We start from the raw sequence: 22,123 nt of genomic DNA on the forward strand, positions 1-22,123 counted from the left end.
ACGCTGCACATGCTGCTAAATATAGCCTCTCGCGGTCACACAAGTCCTCATGGTTCCCATATCAACTGGGGACGTTTTCACGCCATAAATAACTGCCGGGGAAAAGAATGTCTGCACACGTGTTTGATGGTGTCTATAAATGAAACAAACAAGAAATGGTTATTTGATGGTGACGTATTTGATACGGGTATCATACTTGTGTTTTGGACTTCACGTTTGCAGTGTTTCGGCGACTGTTTTCAGCCTAGTAACATTTTGTGAGGTGAGGTGAAATGGGGTTTAATGTCTATCACTACGCCACGGAGGCCGTCTGTAATGTTTTGTAAATGTTTTCTCTAATCCAATTTTTCAAGTGTGTACTTTCTTTTGACCGGTAGTTTATCTTCGACCCCGAAGAAAGATCACCTGTAATGTGAGTGGGTGAGTTGGGTTTAACGCAGCTTTTAACATTATTCCAGTTATATCGCGGCGTGTCAGCTTGATGTGGGAAGAAAGCCCGAAGTGATGCAGGTCTCAGACGTTTACCACTTCGGTGAAACCCACGGGCACGGGTATGGTGCTGATAAACCTAGGAACATAATCGGGGCGAACAGGGTTTCGATCCCACGATCATAGGTTTCTGGCGTGCCCAAGTGACGCAACTCTGCACAGCGAATCGCGACGCCTTAGACGACTGGGCCACCCGTGCCCCCCACTTGTAATGTATCGATAGCTCGATCAGTCCTTACATCCCTATTCTCATCCGATGTCGCATGGATGTTGACTGTTGTTTAACGCCGCACTCAAAAATATTCAGCTATATGATGGCGTTCTGTAAATATATCGAGTACTGGACCAGACAATCGAGTGACTGACCTCGTGAGGATCGATCCTATCAATGGGGATACGATGACATGCAATCAACCAAGTCAGCGAGCCTGACCACCCGATCCCGTTAGCCGCCCTTACGACAAGCACGGGTTGCTGAAGACCAATTCTAACCAGGATTTTCAATGCTTCGTACATAATTCACATGAATGTAGTATTCGCAGTGTTTCAGCAGCTGCACATCAGTGTATTCCTATTATAATGCCAGTCCCGATATAACGAGGGAATATCAACATATATGAATGTACAGTGTGTCACGTAATATCTTAAATGATGGTAACGTCAGTCTGCTACGGTGATTTATAACAGTCGCTGTGATAACGATACGTTATGTCAGATCATAACTGAGGCTACCGTTATGTGTCAGATCACCATGTATCACATTGACATTCATTAGCTGCCACCGCCTCTGAGTCCTTGGCCACCGTGCTGTGCATGCTTGTGGGCGCTCGGTGTTAAATGTGCTAACTGTTGGTGTATGTCCCTCTCCGGGAGCGGCTGACAGTAAGTGTGAGTTTGGATCAATACATGGTAGTATTGTGTGCAGGGGGCTGACTTTACAAGGAATTTACTGGGGTCGGGGAGTTAAGTTGGGGGTAAAGGTTGGGGTAGGGGAGTATAAGGGAAATGAGGTAGGGGTGGGGGCAAGGAGGGGTGTATAGACAGAATCAGGCATAAAAAAGACAAGAATAAACATGGAAGACAGGAATGTTAACGACGGAATGGGGTCGGTTTGGTTTTTTTACTTTTTACGAGTGAGAGAGAGAGAGAGTAGCACATACGTTCTCCACAACAGAAAGCGCCGCTTGGGGGGTGGGGGGGGGGGGTATATATAACCCATACATACATACAACAAGTTCCCATTTGTAAACGCTCAGCAAATAAACGAAGCAGAATGGCGTGCAACACAGAATAATCACCACATGCTCGCGCGTCATACACCCACATCATGGAACATCACCATGTCCGCTCGACAAGCCGGGAACGCATCATCTCTGAGCGAATGTCAGATCGTAATGTGTGAAGCGTGTTGTCGGTGTTTACCAAGGCACATATGCCGACGCATATACGTGTGCAAATATAATAGACATCAATGAAACAAAAACACACAGCTTCTCGGAGTCCCAAGCAATGGTTTCCTGCGCACGTAACCACAGGCGTCACGGCATAGACATCCACCGCACGTACACATCCTCTCACACCCATCAGCAATCAAATGTGACGTATTTACCCCTTGTGAAGATCCCCCACACCGTCTCCCCCACTTTGCCGATCCGGCCCTCCCCTCAATCGACTCCTGGAACTTCATTGGAGAAAGCCAAACCCTTCGAATGGTGTGTGGCTCGGGCAAACAGAAGGTGCCACTGACTAGCCAATCAGCGCCAACTTCCGGTCCACCCGCAGACCCCGGGACGGCGTTATGTTGAAGGTTGTTACTGGCGGGTTGTTACGGGAACATAGTTGTCTGTGGATCTTCTCTAATAAGACTGGACGTCACTTAGCAGCTAAAGCGCAAAATGAAAAAGGTAAGCGTATGTTTTTTTAACGTTTTTTTTCTGTCCATGTGGACTTTTGTCATTGGCATATTTTTACAAATATTTAAAACAATATTTTAATAACGATGGTGTGTATATGTATAATGCGTCAAATCCACTCCATTAAAGTTATGCATATTCTTGAAATACTGAAAAAAACTCATGAAGGATAAATTTAGATTGGACAAATTAAAGTCGTTATTAATAATATTAAATCGCTATATTGATTTTTTCTGAAATATAGTCCAGTTGTTATCAAAGTATGTGTTCTCAAACTGTCAAGACTATGATTGTTACTGGGAAGCAGAGTTATTGATTTTTCGAGGTTCTGCACAAGAATACGGTTTTCGTTGAGTTTCATGTCTATATGAAAACATTTAATGACATACTTAAGCATAGATAAGCATTGATAAGTATAAGTACAAAGGTTTCGTTTTGAAAATAATTACATTAAGTGTGATGCAAATTGGTAATTGTTAATGCACTTGTTCTATCGAGCGCGAGGAAGTGCCTCTCATTTTCATTTCGTCATATCATGAAAGCAGGATTTGTAAGCACGTGGACTGGGGTTTGACATCTCTCGCATTAGTTCGGTTTTATATATCATGGAGTATCATCTTTCTCTGAAAGCCCAAGATTGCGCAGGATATTGACCTTTACAATTAAGGCACAACCTATAATATGGTGTAACTGAACAATGATCTAAACCGGAACGATTCTGAGATTCGAACCCATAACTAGCGGATCCTTATACTACTTGACTACCCGGGTCCTAATGAACGGCCAACTTGAATGTGTTAGTGAGTGAGTTGGGTTTAACGCCGCTTAACAAGTTCAATTTGAGAATCCCTTTCGTTGTGTCCCCCGCTGGAATATTGCTAAAAGCGGTGTTAAACCCAACTCACTCACTAACACATTCAAGTTGGCCGATCATTAGGACACGGGTAGTCCAGTAGTCTAAGGAGTTGCGTCCCTTGCATCAGGATCCGCTAGTTGTGGGTTCGAATCTCAGAATCGTTCCGGTTTAGATCATTGGTCAATTACACCACATTATAGGTTGTGCCTTAATTGTAAAGGTCAATACCAATACCCAATTTTGGGCTTTCAGAGAAAGGTGATACTCCATGATACATAAAACCGAACTAATGCGAGAGATGTCAAACCCCAGTCCACATGCTTACAAATCCTGCTTTTATGATATGTTCTCCGCCTCCGTGGTCCAGTGGATAGAGCGTCTGCCCGGAGAGCGGGAGGTCGGCGGTTCGATCCCTGTCCGTGTCATACCAAGATACATTAGAGATGGTACAAGTTTCCGTCTGACGCTCGGTATGAACGGGATGAAATAAGGGTTGGTCGGCTCGGAGTCGACTGTGTCTGAGTGAGGTATTCATGTTAAACTGCGGCATGGTATCTCAGTGGGTTAGCACTATTAAACCAGCATTAGAACACACGCACAGGCACAGGCACAGGCACACGCACACGCACACGCAAAACACACACACACTCACACATGCATGCACGCCGATATATAAGTGCAATAATAATACGCGATGTTAAACACCATTTTGGGGGCACGGGTGGCCCAGTCGTCTAAAGCGCCGCAATTCGCTGGGCAGAGTTGCGTCCCTTGGGCACGCCAGAAACCTATGAATATGGGTTCGAATCCCTGTTTGCCCCAATTATGTTTCCAGGTTTGTCAGCACCATACCCGTGCTTAAGGTTTCATCACAGTGCTAAACGTCTGAGACCTGCATCACTTCGGGCTTTCCTCCCACATTAGGCTGACACGCCGCGATATAACTGTAATAATGTTAAAAGCGGCGTTAAACCCAACTCACTAACTCACTCGAATGATGATGAAATTTAATGGATTTATACATAAAACGATATATTGGTACTCTACCTGAACTCCTTAAGTGTGTATTAAACACCTTTGAGGCATATGCTTATACACTCTTCTAATGACCCTTAAGATAATATTGGTGTGAGTAGGTTTTACAGGTGCTAATACTCGTTATCTGATAATCATATATACAAAGTGTTGGTAGTTTCTATGAGAGCACAAAGGCGTATTCGTATAAATAATGTATAGATGTTTGGTAATATTTTATTATAATTTAATTCTTAAATTAGGCATGCATGGTTATTGTCTATTTTGAAGATGAGAACCATTTACATTAGGCCTCTGTAATATATAACTCATGCAACATATATATTTAAACTTTCCAGTAATATAGGCCATATGCCTTAAACATTGGAAACAACAACGCCTGTCTGTTGAAATATCTATTCAAATAATACAAATAGTTTGTAATGGAAAAATAAGTATCTGAACCAGGATCCTAACGTCATTATACATCCTAGTATTGATTTCCGCGTGGACAGGATAGGCCAAAAGCGGCCCCGTTATCCTAAGCCCGACTTATGTGAGCGCGAGGGTTACAATGTGTCTGGTCCTATCTCATGCTACTACCACCGGTCTGTCTGTCCAGGTTCGATTATATTCACGCAGTCGTGATGTAGCTGAAGATTGTTGACAGCGGCTGAAAACAACATTCACCCACTCATCCCCCTTGAACTGTTTGGGGATTCCGGGATACAATATGGGTGGGCAGGCTCGGTGACTTTGTATTGACCCTGTCACATAGTACGCTACTTATAATATGAACCACTGGTTTGTCTTGGCCGGAATCGATCATAGAGTACGTAAAATAACTGGAATATAGCTTACTTGGGCGTAAAAGAAAAAACACTGGCTTGATGAGGGTGTATTTTTCTCCTATTACCGCCTCCGTGGTCTAGTGGTAGAGGTTACACACAACCAAATGTTTTCCCATAGACTTTTAAAATAACTAAGCATTCAACAGCTATTACCTGTACGTGTGTGCACAGTTTGGCCTTAGAGCAGCAATAAAAAAATAAAAAATGACTAGCTTAGTCAGCTCCTTTTACGAGTACCGGAAGCTAAACACAACACCCCCAGTTTCGCACCAAATGTCACCTCCTTGAAAATAGCTGTGGTCACATTCAGCATAAGTCATCATGTTGAAAAAGACAGTACTAAATATAGAAAAACATGGTCAGTTTTACTAACTGGATGGATGTACATTTGAAAGACATAAAAATCTTACAGAATATCCCCCAATCACAGCCAGCAGATATCTCTCGATCCGCACTGTCCAAACTGGTACTGATTTGGTGTAGTAGAACCTAGAGCGTCCGCCCGGAGAGCGGAAGGTCCAGGGTTCGATCCCCGGCCGCGTCATACCAAAAGACGTTAAAAGATGGTACTTGTTGTTATCCTGTCTGGCGCTCGGCATTAAGGGGCTAAAACAAGGACTGGTCGGCTCGGAGTCAGTATACTGTGTCTCAGTGGGGTACTCGTGTTAAACTGCGGCATGGTATCTCAGTTCTCAGTGGGCTAGCACTATAAATCGGCATCAGTCCGGACTAGTACAAGCAGCCACACAAACACACACACGTACATGCACGTCGCTATATAAGTGCAATAATCTTGGACGCGACGTTAAACCCCATTTCACCACAACCACCACCAGCTCAAGTAGGATCATTCTCTGAGCAGAGTTGCGTCCCTTTAATTTGATGTACCAGAAATCTGTAATTTTGTTTTGTGAGCGCTATACCAATGCTCGTTGGTTTCACTCAAGGTGAACATGAAAGACTTGTATTATCTCGAGCTCTCCCTCCATATTGATGCAATGTAACTGAAATACTGTTCAAAGTAGCGTTAAACCAAACTCTCTCACCATTGGGAGGTCATTCAACATTGATGACAGCAGGAAATCGCGCCTATTGATCTGACTTCGATCAGAGATTGTGCCCTGAACCAAAGCAAACACGAGTGTAGACACATCCTGATATGATATTGTATTACCTGCACACTCCCCCAATCGCTGACAGGCGAGAGAATATGTTGATTTAGTGGGTGATTGCGGAGGCAGACGAAAAGTTAATGCTGCGGGTTATTTTGTCGGCCAAGGATCGGAGGGTCTTAAAGAGAATAATTATTGTATTGACAGACCAATCCCAGATATTAATACAGATATGTTCTTGATACATGTGGGGGCACGGGTGGCCCAATCGTCTAAGGCGCCGCGATTCGCTGTGCAGAGTTGCGTCCTTTGGGCATGCCAGAAACCTATGATTGTGGGTTCGAATCCCGGTTTGCCCCAATTATGTTTCTAGGTTTGTCAGCACCATACCCGTGGTCGTGGGTTTCACCGAAATGGTAAACGTCTGAGACCTGAATCACTTCGAGCTTTCCTCCCACATTAAGTTGACACGCCGTGATATAACTGGAATACTGGTAAAAGCGGCGTTAAACCCAACTCACTCACTCACTCACTCTTGATACATGTTATAGGTTAAACCCCACTTCGGCACAGCTGAAGGTTTGTAGAAAAGGTAACAATTATATTTACATAGACTTAAATGAGTGAGTGAGTATGGTTTTACGCCGCTTTTAGCAATATTCCAGCAATATCACGGCGGGGGACACCAGAAATGGGCTTCACACTTTGTACCCATGTCGGGAATCGAACCCGGGTCTTCGGCGTGACGATCCAACGCTTTAACCACTAGGCTACCCGACCGCCCCACTCATAGACTTAAAATAATACTGTGCTTACAAGTAGTGCAGGGGCGGGTGTTGTCGCCGGTCTCGCATGCTAGTTCGTTTCCTGCCATGAGCCCAAATCATTCGCTTTACTATGAATTACATATTTAAATATTGAGATAAAGATAAGAACACTTGGCAATGAGTCATATCATGCAGGCGCCTCTCCTTCTCATTCAGTATTGCGCGGGTAATTTACACAGAAATCGTTAAACTGGAGAGTTGTTTAACACCACTGTAAGCAATATCCCAGCTTTTATACAACGGCCTTTAGTGAGTGAGTATAACAGCAATATCACGGCCATACCGTGCTCGTGGATTTCACCGAAGTTGTAAACGTCCGAGACCTGCATCACTTCGGGCTGTCCTCCCACATTAAGCTGACACGCCGTGATATAACTGTTATACTGTTAAAAGCGGCGTTAAACCCAACTCACTCGCGCAGCTCAGGGACTGCAAACTCAACCCTGCCGGGAAATACCATTCGTTACTCGCTCATTGTCTTACTCACGTTCTCATTGTTCTAGTCTCATCTAAGGAGGTGATGAGACAAGGTTCTGGACTCCCTCGCCAATTATTACAGTTAATGGTATTCCGGAATGTTACTTCCATTGTCATATAGTAACAGTTATACAATGGAACAAGTTCACCACCGAAGACCAATTTCCGCTATCACCTCAATTATCCGAACTTCCGAGCCTAATTAGTGGCGTGTTATACAAATGAGTTTAACTCGTAACTTATCAAACACCATCCTACGGCTACTGGGCTGATATCACAGTGGCATTGTGATATTGGTAATTTAGGGGACAGAATCATATGATTTACATAATTGACAAGATACTTGCCGGTGCTGGTAATGAAGAACACAACTCCTCCAGAGTGTAAATCAATACGGAATCCAGTATGGGCGTGGGACATTGTGTAATAATTTTTTAATTTGAAGTTTACACGATATACGGCTTTTCCATTGGACGACAGGTCGGTCACATGACAGTGAAATTGACGTTCATAAGTGTATGAACGACACAATTTGACGTTCATACGTTTTTCACGAGACCGTGTTCTTGACATGACGTAAACACTGACGGACTACTTCCACATTCCTGGGGAAACCCCTGGGAATTCCCTAGCACAAAAACATACGTAAGCGTTCTTTCTTTCGCAAGCTCCGACGTTCATACAGGTTGGCCCTCACTCTATGAAGGTTCATACTCCAATGAACTCACACAAAGTGAAAGTCAATTCTTAAATAAATGTGAGTGAGTTGGGTTTAACCACGCTTTGAACAGTATTCCAGTCATATCACGCGTACGGCGTGTCAGCTTAAAAATAATGTGGGAGGAAGTCTTAGACGTTTACAACTTGGTGAAACCCACGAGCACAGGTATTGTGCTGACAATCCTAGAAACATAATCGGGGTGAACCGGAATTCGAACCCACGATCACAGGTTTCTGGTGTGACCAAGGGACGCAACTCTGCACAGTGAATTGTGACGCCTCGGACCACTGCTCCACTCGTGTCCCCTTAAGAGTATTTGCAGACATACACGAATTAACAAGAAAACAAAATCACCCGTTGAGCATTTGTCTCATGTGTTAATATACGAAATAATGTTGGACGGTACAGGAGTTATGCTCTGGAGTCAACCGTGCCGACGGACGACCGAACGGGGCTCGTTTCTTGTCCCCCGTTGGACGGATAGAGTTTCAGCGTCCGTATGATCCCCTTATAAATTTATGGACAGGAAAACCTCGTCCAGCAATTCATTAATGCAATGTAACGTTTTAGACGATTTATTGGTATGATCCCGACGGATTCCGTCTGTTAATACCTCTGGCAGTGGGTTTGGTTTTACACCCCTTTAACAATATTCTAGCAATATAACGGTGGAGTACAGCGGAAATGGGCTTGACACATTGTTCGCATGAGGGCAATCGAAACCGGGTCTTCGGTCTGACGAGCGAACGCTTTAACCACAAGCTATGATGATCAAGAATGCCGCTAGGTTGTGGTGTGTAATGTGATAGTCACGTGAACTAGTAAAACTATTGACTTCAGACATGAGGATTGAGATGAGACATGAGGATTGTCGAAAGTCAACTGGCGGCAAAAGAAAGAATACACCCATGTTTGATGGTGGCTAAACATATCAATGAGGATTTCACAACAGGCGACTGTTTTCAAGCTACCAACGTTTGTATGTCTTTGGTCAAATCTAATTTTCAAGGGTATACTTTCTTATGCCCGGGGCGGTCGGGTAGCCTAGTGGTTAAAGCGTTCGCTCGTCACGCCGAAGACCCGGGTTCGAATCCCGTCATGGGTACAATGTGTGAAGCCCATTTCTGGTGTCCCCGCCGTGATATTGCTCGAATATTGCTAAAAGCGGCGTAAAACCAAACTCACTCACTCACTCACTTTCTTATGCCCAGCAGTGTATCTATTTGTCCCTTATAATAGTGGAAAAGGTGAAGCCATCACCTCTGACACCATAATTGTCGTCAGTATAAAGTAGTCTGTTCATTTGCAAGGTAAAATCAAACAAACACAAAAGAATCGTGTTTCCGTTGACAAAACAGATTCGTTGTTCAGGATTTATGGTTGTCACTTGGCGTGTAACATTCTCTTAAATTGCCAGAGTCGCCTATTTCAGTCAGATTACCCCAGGTGTCTAAGATAACCAATTAGTCAGCCCACGAACATATTAAAAAGTAGCGAGAGGCAAAGTTTAATCTGTTTACTACGGTAACACTTTCATTTCACGTGTTATTGGTCTCAAGATTGGCCTGATATACGATCTGGACTGCTAGCCTAGACGCTGATCAGTCTCTTGTGGGTTGTTGTTTAACGCCGCACTCAGTAATGTTCCAGCTATATGACGGCGGTCTGTAAATAATTGAGTCTGGTCCAGACAATCCAGTGATTGACATCATTAACATCGATCCACGCAATTGGGGTACGATGACATGCATCAACCAAGTCAGCGAGCCTGACCACCCGATCCCGTTAGTCGCCTCTTACGACAAGCATAGTCGCCTTTTACGCCTTTTGCTGAAGTACCCCGGATCTTTACGGGTACTCTTGTTGGTAGTATCTCTAGCACATGCGGGGGATTGTATCTCAGTGTTGGTTGTTTTGTCCGTTATGAAGAAATCAGCTGAATCTCTGGAGCTTAAAATATTCTTTGAATTTATCGTATCTTTAAACAATACGTTACCTGTCTGGGTTCAATCAGATGTCAGCTTTCTAAAATGATTGGCTTCATTTCTTTACCATCTTGATTTCGATTCGATTCTTTATCCCTTAATATTAACCCTTTTGGGTGTTGTTGTCATGGTGATTGCAAACGACAGGGGGTATAAAATAACCACAATCATAAAAACCGCGGTGTTTTTCGCATTCGGATTTCATCGATTTATTTTCTTCGACTCAGATATGCATTTTTAATGCTGCGCTCACTTGTAGAGAGCATTTTGAATTATTGACGCTGATTTGCTGATTTCAAAGATCACCTGACCACCTCCTATGTAGGCGTCGTCAGTTCTGTAGTCAGAGAGACATCGTATCGGAGTAGTAGATCTGATCTGATTTTAATAAGATTGCTTTGAAATGGGTTATTTTATTAGATATTGAAGATGAAACCCCATCGCAGCTTCGACCTAAGCGATTCGATGTCGAACAAAAGTAACCAAACAATTGTCCACAAATAGCCCATTGCCCAGTTACGAAACAAATCACATGGATATCGGTAAGGCAAGTAGGGGAGTACTGACGCTTAATGTAACTATCATGTCAATGCAAAATTATTACAAGTCTTGATTATCCGCCGAAACAGATTCCATTTGGCGTAAAGGGCAAAATAGCTCCGTGTGGTCCACTGAAAATCAATGGCGAAACATCTTTAATTTCGCTGTTCAGATTGCAATAATTCCTGCCACAATCTTAAAGACCGGGATATATGCCTACTAAAAGAGCCAGTAATATTATTTCAGAATCCGATCAGACTTTGTGTCGGGCAGTGCAATTGCATCCCGGCTGTAATTATCAGGTCTGTTAGGGCCGACAATAATAGCTGAGCATCTGTTGGGAATAGAGCCCCATTGTTGCTCCGTCTAAGCCAGGATCTCGCTGACAATATCGTCTGACAATCACAGTCAATGACGACAGTCATTACGTCCATGTGTTCGCTCAGTTCATTCATGGCGATGCCAAATGTGCCAAGTGTCTATTGCAATACTTGAACAGACTTGTAATAAGCATCCGTCAATCAACGTCACGAGTACATGCAATGGAGTCATTATTAGAATGGCGTCGGCATATTTCCGCCGTCAGCCGTACAGTAACGAAGCCAACTCGCAAGTACCCCTGGACATATCTCGTGATTCAGTTCCATTTAACAACTAACAGTTACTTCTCGCGAAATGTGGAAACAAATCTCTCTTTTCCTGTCTGCGTTGAATGATGATTATAGTTATGGTTCTTTGATATTCTCACCAACGCCTATAATAGACGCTAATAAGATACTTTAGGAGAAACTTATAAACAAACCATTTTGTATGTAATCTTTATCATTTCCTTAACTTTTGAAGTTAACCTTCTCTGCTTATCGACGTTCGTAAATGGCTGCAATCTTAGCCATTTTGAAAATACCTGGTGCACGATGTTGCCTTTTCATTCGGAACATTTATTTCCCAAATGGATTTACAACGAAGCTGTACGACTCAAAAGAAGTTAAGAACTCCTGATTATTTTATTAGTCAATCAATCATGACAGATCAACTATAGTCGTATGAAAAATCGCCTGTTCTGTAACGTACACTATTTTCATCAGCTGAAAAGTCAGGAAGGTGAGCTACGAACCCTTTCTAGACACATACGTACCCTTTCTAGACACATACGTACCCTTTCTAGACACATACGTTCCCTTTCTAGACACATACGTACCCATCCTATACACATACGTACCCTTTCTAGACACATGCGTACCCTTACCAGACACATACGTACACATCCTAGACACATAGTACTCTTTCTAGCTTTATACGTATCCATCCTAGACACATACGTACCCTTTCCAGACACATGCGTACCCTTACCAGCCACATACGTACCCATCCTAGACACATACGTACTCTTTCTAGATTTATACGTACCCACCCTAGACACATACGTACCCTTTCTAGACACATACGTACACATCCTAGACACATACGTACCCATCATAGACACATACGTACTCTTTCTAGATTTATACGTACACATCCTAGACACATACGTACCCTTTCTAGACACATACGTACCCATCCTAGACACACACGTACCCTTGCCTAGCGTGAGATAAATGTACGTTTTGAGCAAACAATTGGTTGAGTTTAGTCAGTTAATTTGAAATAGAACAGTGATCCAATACCATTCTATTCTGAGATATTAGATGATCTTTTGTGAGAGCTAGAGTGTATCATGGCCATCATTATTTATTGAAAGGATTGGTTGTCATGGTAATGATTATACATTTCATTTAAACAACAGACGTAGTGTTGTTCTGGCTTACTGGTGCCGGGATATAACATCCATTTTGCTGTTTGGAACCCTTGCAGAGCCTGGCAACAACAGGATTAAGAATCAAAGAGGAAAAAATGATTAATCTTTGGTCAAATTTTCGCTTTTTATTACGCTATTCTTTATCAAATAAGACAATTTGGAATCTGAACTGAAATCAAATTCTGTTTTCTCCTTATAGCTGTGATCAATTTTCACGTTCCACAAATCTCTCCTGAGAATACATTTGACTAACAAGTGTAGGAGCGCAGCTGTTTGATTTAAAGTTCTTGCGAAGATAGCACCGTGATTAAATGTCTGTTTCAATAACACTGTCATCTATTACAGTTACACAGGATGGATAAGTAAATGTAAGTAATCATCCTGTCTAACATAAACGTGGGCGGGTATCAGCTTCAGACGCTATCCTGGTCTTACTTCGCCCTTTCTGAAGCATGAAATTATGTCTTTGTATATTTAAACATCGAAAACCACTGGGATTAACTCCCGATGCCCGAAGCTTGTCAATTAGTTATTTTATCTGTACAGCTAATTATCGTAGCTAATTTGCAAGCCGGGAAATACTATCAGAGTAATTACACGGGTTGATTTGTTTGTCAAGACTGGTCTCAAGGCACTTCCTGATATCTGCCGGTTAGTTGTGGAGTAGGTCAACCAGCGGTCAGCAGTGGCAATTAGCTCGCTCTGGACAGGGGATATAGTTTAATCATACCAACTATTTTCCTGCAGAGAATTATTGGGTATATCTTACGGGCAAGATCAGTTGCAGACATTTGGGAAATATTGGAGTTCAAAATTAATTTGACACGATTGGCCACAAAAACTCGGATTAACAAAAGTTTATACGATTGATAATATGATCGACAATATGATATGGAAACCATAGAAAGACATAGGCTACAATCACTAGAATATGAAAGGGACACAGTGTCCATTTCGACTCTCCAGAATAATGATTTACCCGAATTGCGGATGTCTCGAAACTATTAGAAAAATAAGATATGTTTGTTTGTTTCTTGTTTAACGCCACACTCAGCAAAGCAATATTCCAGCTATATGACGGCGGTCTGTAAATAATCGAGTCTGGACCAGACAATCCAGTGATTGCCATCATGAGCATCGATCCACGCAATTGGGATACGATGACATGTAGCAACAAAGTCAGCGAGCCTGATCACCCGATCCCGTTAGTCGCCTCTGTCGAGAAGCATGGTCCCCTTTTTATGGCAAGCATGGGTTGCTGAAGACCTATTGTAACCCGGATCTTCACGGGTCAGTAAAATAAGAAGATGCCCACACACATACACACACACGCACACTCACTCGCGCCCGTGTACGCACGCACACGTACACACACACACACACTCACTCACTCACTCACTCTCACATACACACACCCACACACACTAAGGATGAGGAACGCGACACACTTCGAGGTCTTAGACCAATGGGTTTTCTCTTATCATGAGTTAATTTGATTGTAAGTGATGTATTTCTGATTATGATGGATCGATTGATGGGAAGAGAAATGAACTAGTGGGTGTTTGGGTCTTGAGAGCAATGTATAGTCGGGTGGATGGATTGAATATTGTTATGTTGTTTTGTAGATGGCTTAGGTGGATGGAATGATAGGTGAAAGAGGCGAGTTAAGGGGAGATTAAGGGTAGATTTAAGGGGAGAGTTAAGGGTAGATTTAAGGGGAGAGTTAAAGGTAGAGTAAAGGGGAGAATTAAGGGGAGACTTAAGGGTAGATTTAAGGGGAGAGTTAAGGGTAGATTTAAGGGGAGAGTTAAAGGTAGAGTTAAGGGTAGAGTTAAGGGGAGAGTTAAGGGTAGAGTTAAGGGTAGACTTAAGGGTAGACTTAAGGGTAGAGTTAGCGGTGTAAGGAACAATGATAAACCATTAATGGAGGGATCGTTGGTTTATGTGGTTTTGAGTGGTTGAATGAGAATGGTTTTCACGGCGGGGGACACCAGAAAAGAGCTTCACAAATTGTACACATCTGGGGAATCGAACCAGGGAATTCGGCGTGGCGAGCGAACGCTTAACCGCTAGGCTGCCCCACTGCCCCTGTGTAACGAAATGTCATTTCATTTCGTGTTTCGTTTTGCTGTAAAACGCCGCGCTCAGCTTTACTCCAATAGCGTCTATAAAATTCTGTCTTGATCAGACAAACCAGTAGTTGATACAATGAACACCATCCCACGCCGTCGGAGTATGATGACACGCAATCAACCATATCACCAGACAACCCGATCCATCCAGTCGCCTCGTGCGACAAGCATAGCTACTTGGGATCAGCCCCGGAATCCCCGGAAGGAACTGATGTGTGGGCAGATAGTTGAGCTGGTTTGATGGATTGATGAAGCAGCGAACGGGTATTTGGAGACAGGCGTATATTAATTATACTTGGCGAGTAGATAATATACTACTCAAAAGAAGAATGACAGCTTATCTGTAGTAATATGAAAGAACCGGGTGGTCCTTAACTTGTTTTGAGTAGTATAATTGTTTAGGAAGGACCGAATAAAGGTTTGACCAGCAGGATGAATAGCCAGCCCCCTTACGAATCCCACACCGACCTCTGCGAATTATTGTGCCCGATGGTGCCCGATGGTGCCCACGAGAGCCCTCACAAAGCCAGCTTTATTAGTTCCAGGGCATAGGTCGTCTGAGTGCCTCGACACGGAGACTAATGGTGTAAAGTTGTGCACACGATGTGGTTTATTGGATTGTAGATCTAAACTGAGATAAAACGACAAGTGGGAGCCTTCTATCGATCGTAGGTGGGGAGTTTCTCTTCAGAACACTGTGCAAATATCCTTGAATTGAATGCTGTAACGTGGAACATGCTTAATACTTTGTTGTCTTGTATGTCGTGATCCAGATCATAACCCAAGGTTGGATCGCCAGCTTAACCAAACCCACTCGACTCACGTCCACTCACCCCAACCCCTATACATCATCACTCGGACAATCCACCAACCCTCCAGATACCGGTATGATCACCAACCAACCCTCCAGATACCGGTATGATCACCCACCAATCCTCCAGATACCGGTATGATCACCCACCAACCCTCCAGATACCGGTATGATCACCCACCAATCCTCCAGATACCGGTATGATCACCCACCAACCCTCCAGATACCGGTATGATCACCCACCAACCCTCCAGATACCGGTATGATCACCCACAAACCCTCCAGATACCGGTATGATCACCAACCCACCCTCTAGCCACCGGTCGGACCACCCACCAACCCCTCCAGATACCGGTATGACCACCATCCCACCCTCTAGCCACCGGTCGGACCACCCACCAACCCCTCCAGATACCGGTATGACCACCCACCAACCCTCCAGATACCGGTATGATCACCATCCCACCCTCTAGCCACCGGTAGGACCACCCATCCTCCCTCCAGACACCGCTCGGATCACCACCCCACGTTTCAGACACCGCTCAGACCACCATACCCACACCTCCAGACACCGCTCGGACCACCATACCCACACCTCCAGACACCGCTCGGACCACCATACCTCCACCTCCAGACACCACTCGGACCACCATACCTCCACCCCTAGACACTGCTCTGTCCACCATACCTCCACCTCCAGACACTGCTCTGTCCACCATACCTCCACCTCCAGACACCGCTCAGACCACCATACCTCCACCTCCAGACACCGCTCGGACCACCAAGTAGCCATAGCTGAAACTCACACATTAAAAGCTGACACAACGTGATGTTACGGAAATACTGTTCAAAGCGGCGTCAAACCAGGATCACACAGCCAACCAGCACCCCCTTAAAACATCGCACCAAAGCGTGAACACGAATGACTGATTAAAACGTGACAGTATGTTTGAGTAACACGACGTTCTGACAATTCAGAAATGCTACTCGGAAATGTATCAAATCATATTTGGGATCGTTACATACTTCCAATTTCGGTTGTTTTCAGTCTCCGTGTAAATGAAAATGGAACCTATTGCAATATTCTGCCATGTTAGAGAGGACAAAATGTCAAATGTCTCCGAGCCTGCCAGGAATACTGGCGATGACTGGCAATTCTTGTCTCATTCTGCAGTGTGTATCGAAATTATCTCCAATCGGATGGTCAGCTTTCATAATATATCGCTATATATAACCCCGGATCCATCAGACAGATGAATTCACTCGTGTTGATTACATTCCGACAAGCAGTCTATGCCCAGTCTTATAAAACCCGCAGACACCACTGATATCGTTTTGTAAGATTTATGCTGCAGTCAGCACTATAACAGCTAAACCTATCTCTGCAATCTAATCAGATCTGAAGTTGGCAAACCAGTGGTCAATATTATGAGCATCGAAAATAGCTTTTGATCTGAGGGAAATAAAGCAGGAAGCTCGAAATTGAGTATATTCCACACACAGTGCATGGGCGGATACAGCTTTTTTTTAAAAGGGTGTGTGTGTGCACAATTAAGATCTATTTATTGTCTTTGGTGGTAATTTATACAGAAATAAAGGTTTTGTGGTATCCAAACTGGAAAAGAGTTTTTCAATAGGATAAATGTTGAACGTGAATTCTTATCGTCATGACGTAGTATTTTTTCTTCTTTATAACACGCGAGTTCGAATCCCAGACTGTTCCTGATTATGAATAGTGTTTAATGTGGGAGGAAAACCCAGGTGATGCAGGTCGCAGATGGTTATCACATTGATGAAACCCTCGAGCACGGATCGTAATCAGAGGAAATGTGGGATTCGAACCCGTGACCAGCGGATCCTGAAACGACTAAATGCCACAGCTCTGCACGGCGGGATGAAGCGCCTTATGCCCCTTATTTCCCGTCGTTGTGGAAACCTTGATTTATTGAATGCGGGCATTGGCACCGATGTGGATTGGTTTGAATTAACAACATTTTCAATACAGTACATGGTATTTTTTCAAGATCACGTAAACCAATCAGATCTCATGACATGATAATTATTTATCCGCATCCGCGTATCGTGAATATTTCAACACATTAACGTACATTTTTCACGACCAAACTCGTACTCCGAGACCAGCGTATTACCAGCGGAACGTGACATTAATCAAACTGTGAACAAATTAAATCTGTATTGCGCTCAGAGGAACAGTCTGTCTGAAATTGGATCCAAATAAGCAGATTAATCGTGTTAAATCGGGCTGAAAAGGTTTCAGATTGCTGAAATAATATCGTACGTGCTCTTGAATTTGGTCACATATTTCATAGATGCTTCAGCTCCTCGTGAATCCCGCAGGATATTTGGGCCATTTCGCTCCAGATCTCCGTCGCCGTGAAATCAATTATTCTGATTTTTTGACACTGATGATATCATGTGTTTACTAATATCCATCACACTGATTAGATTGTTTACCTATAAACAAGATTAATTCAGCCATAGTTCGGTTAGATCCTGCAAATAAACCCATTCTCATTGTGTTGTCAGTGCGAATAATATTCACCGAGAATTAAGAAACATTTCGAACAAATCATTCAATTTCCTTCATTTGGGAATGGTTAACAGCCTCATAAATTGATAAGTACCATATTCGACGTAATAAGCGCCCAGGGCGCTCTCAAAATTAGAAATAGGGGGCTCTTATTAGAATATTATTTTGTAGGAAAAAAACAGAGTTGAAAGATAAATTTCATGATTTATGCTGACAGCCTGAAATGTTTATATACGAGAGATATATTTTTCCAGAATTTAATTGCTCATAATTAAGGGTGCATATAACACACGCGTGGGTATTATACGCGAATAAATAAGTATTGTGTACATTGATCATTCGGAAAGGGTGCTAATTGGGATTGTTCACGAGCCAATATATTAGCAAATATCGCCGTTGGCGCTTATCAGAGCGGGACGCTTATTACGTCGAATACGGTAAGTTGTTTCAGTAGAAGGACTGGGGTGGTGGTGGTGGTGGTGTATGTGGGGAGGGAGAGGGGTGTGGGTGATGGGGACAGGATGCTCTCACCTTTTCGCGAACTACTGGTATTATCATTATTTGCTTCTGATTCAGAAACACATGCTTAGAACATGATCGGACTTGTACACGGATTCTACTTTTAGCAGAGATTACTTCAAGGGAAAGCGTTGTTGTTGTTGTTTTTGCTTTGATCTTATTTACAATTAAGCCTGTTCTGCATTCCCCCTGCCGTGATATGATTGGAATATTACTAAACGAGTAATACAAACATCCATGCACTCAGTGGATCGTGTAGATAAACCTGGATAATTGTTGTTATGAAAAAGTTCAATCGTTAAAATAATTCCGGTATGTACATATGCAGGTCGTGAGAGTAGATATATGATAAGTATTGGCTGATTACTGTGTGACGGTTCGATCCCCGGCCGCGTCATACCAAAAGCCATTAAAGCTGTCTGGCGCTCGGCATCAAGGGGCTAAGACAAGGACTGGTCGGCTCTGAGTCAGTATAGAGTGTCTGAGTGGGGTATTCATGTTAAAACTGCGGCATGGTATCTCAGTTGGCTGGCACTATGAAATCAGCATTAGTCCGGACTAGTACAAGCAGACACACACACATCTTCAACCATTACTTTGCCTTGACTAGACAAGTGCGGCTTTATATCAACACACATACATGATGACAAATAAGGTATCACTTCCAATGCAGAAATATTGCTGACGCAGCACGATTGATCCGTCTGTCTTTTAACATTATACTGAATTCAGCAAGTATTGAACAATCTTTAAGCAAATAGAAACGTGTTTGGTTATTGAATGAACCATCAAGAGTAGATGCAACTGATTAGTGCCTACTTGTTCAGTTTCCGTCCCAAATTTTCAAATCTCTGCGCATGACATATCTCGAGGCAGGAGAGACTCGTGATAATATGTCACGAAGAGTTACACGCCCATAGGTCAGCCTGCTCCAGTTCTTGCCTCAGAGAATGTCGCGTTGACGTCAGGCGAAAAGCGTGATGTTTAGAGACACTGGCTACGTTCCCTCAAGTTGTGCGTGGACACTTCCTGTCAACCCAGTAACGTTACCTATACGTGATATGTGGTTCCCCCTTGAGGTCTTTGTTTACACCACATCCGTGATAGAGCCATTTGTCAGTATTGAATACAATATTTATAAAAGTAATATGAATAAGGCAATATCTATTAATTCATTTAATCAATTTCAAGATACTAAATACAGTTTCCGTATATGTGCGTGTGTACGTGAGTGTGGAGGTGGGGGTTGGGGTTAGGGTTGGGGGTTGTTGAGAGGGGAGCGAGGACTGCCCTTGCTACAAAGGTGGTGTTTAAGAACTTAGCAAAACCTTTATTCCTGGATCAATTATTTGTTGTTACAAACGTGGTGACCATAGATACAATTAGTTACATATTTATCTTCACAGGTTCACAGGTTCAGACAGTTTGTCAAAAATGAAAGCAAATGCCATCTGAAGTTTACTGAGAAAACAATATGTGAAATGCTGAACTTCCTCATTGATGAGACTTTCAGGCAAGGAGTAGGCATCCATGGGCACCAACTGCGCTCCCCTTCTTGCTGATGTGTTTATTTATGCATATGAATCAGAATTTCTGCTCTTCTTGGGAAATGTAAAGAAGGTAATATAGCCAAGAAGTTTGACATAAGCTTCAGGTAAATCGATAATCTGATATCGTTGAATAACCATCAATATACCCGTCCACAGACTTACCCAACTGAGACGAGTGTGACCGCTTCATCTGTTTCATATTTAGATCTATGCATAAAAACATTCAGAGTTACAAAACACTCTCCACAACACAGTATGACAAGAGGGGTGACCTTAACTTTCCAATAGTCAACTTTCTCTACATGTCGAGCAATATTCCAGCAGATCCAGCCCTTGGTATTTATATTTCTATTTCACAGCAATCGGACATGCTCTTTGTACCAAGATTACAATGAGCGTCATACAACTCTTCCTCATAAGTTGTTTGATCAAAGTTACGACATTCAAGACCTCAGTAAAGCTTTCAAAAAGAATTATGGTAGAAATGTGAAGGACATTTTCAGTGACAAAAATGATGTCTGATCCAATTCCCTATTTTGACTTGAACCATATGTTCCCGTGTTTTTTTCAGGTGAACAATTGCCTTGCCTTTGCATGTGTTTGTAACGGGTGTCACGGGGGGAGGGGGCAGGATACGCTCACCCTTTTGAGAACACCTGGTATAAACACTATTTGATTAAAATATCGTCTGAATAGTACAATCGGCGGAGATTTCTTTTGAATATGGAAGGGTTTTGTCGCTTTTAGGTCCTAATACACTATTCTGAGACAAATGGTACTGAACCCTCTCTTCAATTGTCACTCCAATTTTTCATAAACAACACGCTCGGTACGATCCAGAATGACCTGAATGGATCACGTGGTCTCGCCATAGCAACATTCGGAACACACCATACATTTTAAACGAGACTAATATTTCGGAAGAAGCAAAGAGCCATTCTAGAACGCTATTTTTCGTAATTTTCCCCCTTAATTATGACCACGATGGAAACGAAGTTCAAACCAGTGGAACCAAAGTCCAACATGGAAATTATTTTTTCTCTTCCTTAAATTACCATCATCCAACGACAAAATTCAATAGATTCGAGGGAAAAAAACTGACTTAGTTACATCCGTAATACATAAACTACCATCACCGATGAGGTGGGAAAGTTGAACAGATTAAATAAAGCCCAATTCTGAACAGTTAATGTCACCTAATCATGAACCGTTACTCTGAGTGGCATCATCAGCCCTGCATGAATATAGAACCATTTTCTTTGGAGCCATTAAAACCAAAGCAGCGACAGGTTACCTTGAAGGTTGAGTGTTGTTTGACGTTTGGGGAGAATGGGTAATTTCTAATTGGAAAGCAAAGCTAAATATAGAAAGCGGCCGGCCAGATCGGGGAACTTTATATTGCTGGGGATTCTTGTGAATGAAGCTTCAACTAGTTATGAATATTCATGAAGATATGAATAATTCATGATACGGCACTACGACCCTTTACGTCAAATTGAAGGGGATTGTGGGGTTAGATTGCGTGTGTGAGTGTTTGTTTTGTGTGTGGGTGGGTGTGTGGGTGTGTGTTGGAACCATTTGTGTAAACCTATTAGGTCGGATAACCTGAGTTTCATTACCAATGGCATATACAGTCTGTTCTACTTACATCCAAATGGCCCGTGAACATCCGGGTTTGAACAGGTCTTCAGCAACCCATGCTTGTCGTAAAAGGCGGCTATGCTTGTCGTAAGAGGCGACTAACGGGACTGTGTGTTCAGGCACGCTGACTTGGTTGATGCATGTCGTCGTGTCCCATTTGCGTGTATCAATGTTCGTGATATCATTCACTGAATTGCCTGGTCCAAACTCGATTAATTACAGACCGTCCTCATATAGCTGGAATATGGCTGAGTGCGGCGTTAAACAACAAACAAACAATACGTCCAACTGGATGCCTCGAATGCTGCAGTGGTTGTACGTGTACTGTGCAGAGTTGCG

At 43.0% G+C, this 22,123-nt stretch overlaps 1 protein-coding gene across 1 annotated transcript in view; it reads left to right on the forward strand.

Moving 5' to 3' along the window:
- The first annotated feature begins 2,253 nt into the window (after nt 1–2,253).
- The window catches only part of LOC124125908, a 44,485-nt gene continuing 24,615 nt past the window's right edge, over nt 2,254–22,123 (forward strand). The window contains exon 1 of the mRNA XM_046489300.2: nt 2,254–2,393. Within this exon, the coding sequence (XP_046345256.1) occupies nt 2,385–2,393 (9 nt within the window). The 5' untranslated portion in view covers nt 2,254–2,384. The remainder of the gene's footprint in view (nt 2,394–22,123) is intronic.

This window comes from Haliotis rufescens, unplaced genomic scaffold, assembly GCF_023055435.1.
Source record: "Haliotis rufescens isolate VD_foot unplaced genomic scaffold, xgHalRufe1.0.p SCAF_5, whole genome shotgun sequence".
Classification (NCBI taxonomy): Eukaryota; Metazoa; Mollusca; class Gastropoda; order Lepetellida; family Haliotidae; genus Haliotis; species Haliotis rufescens.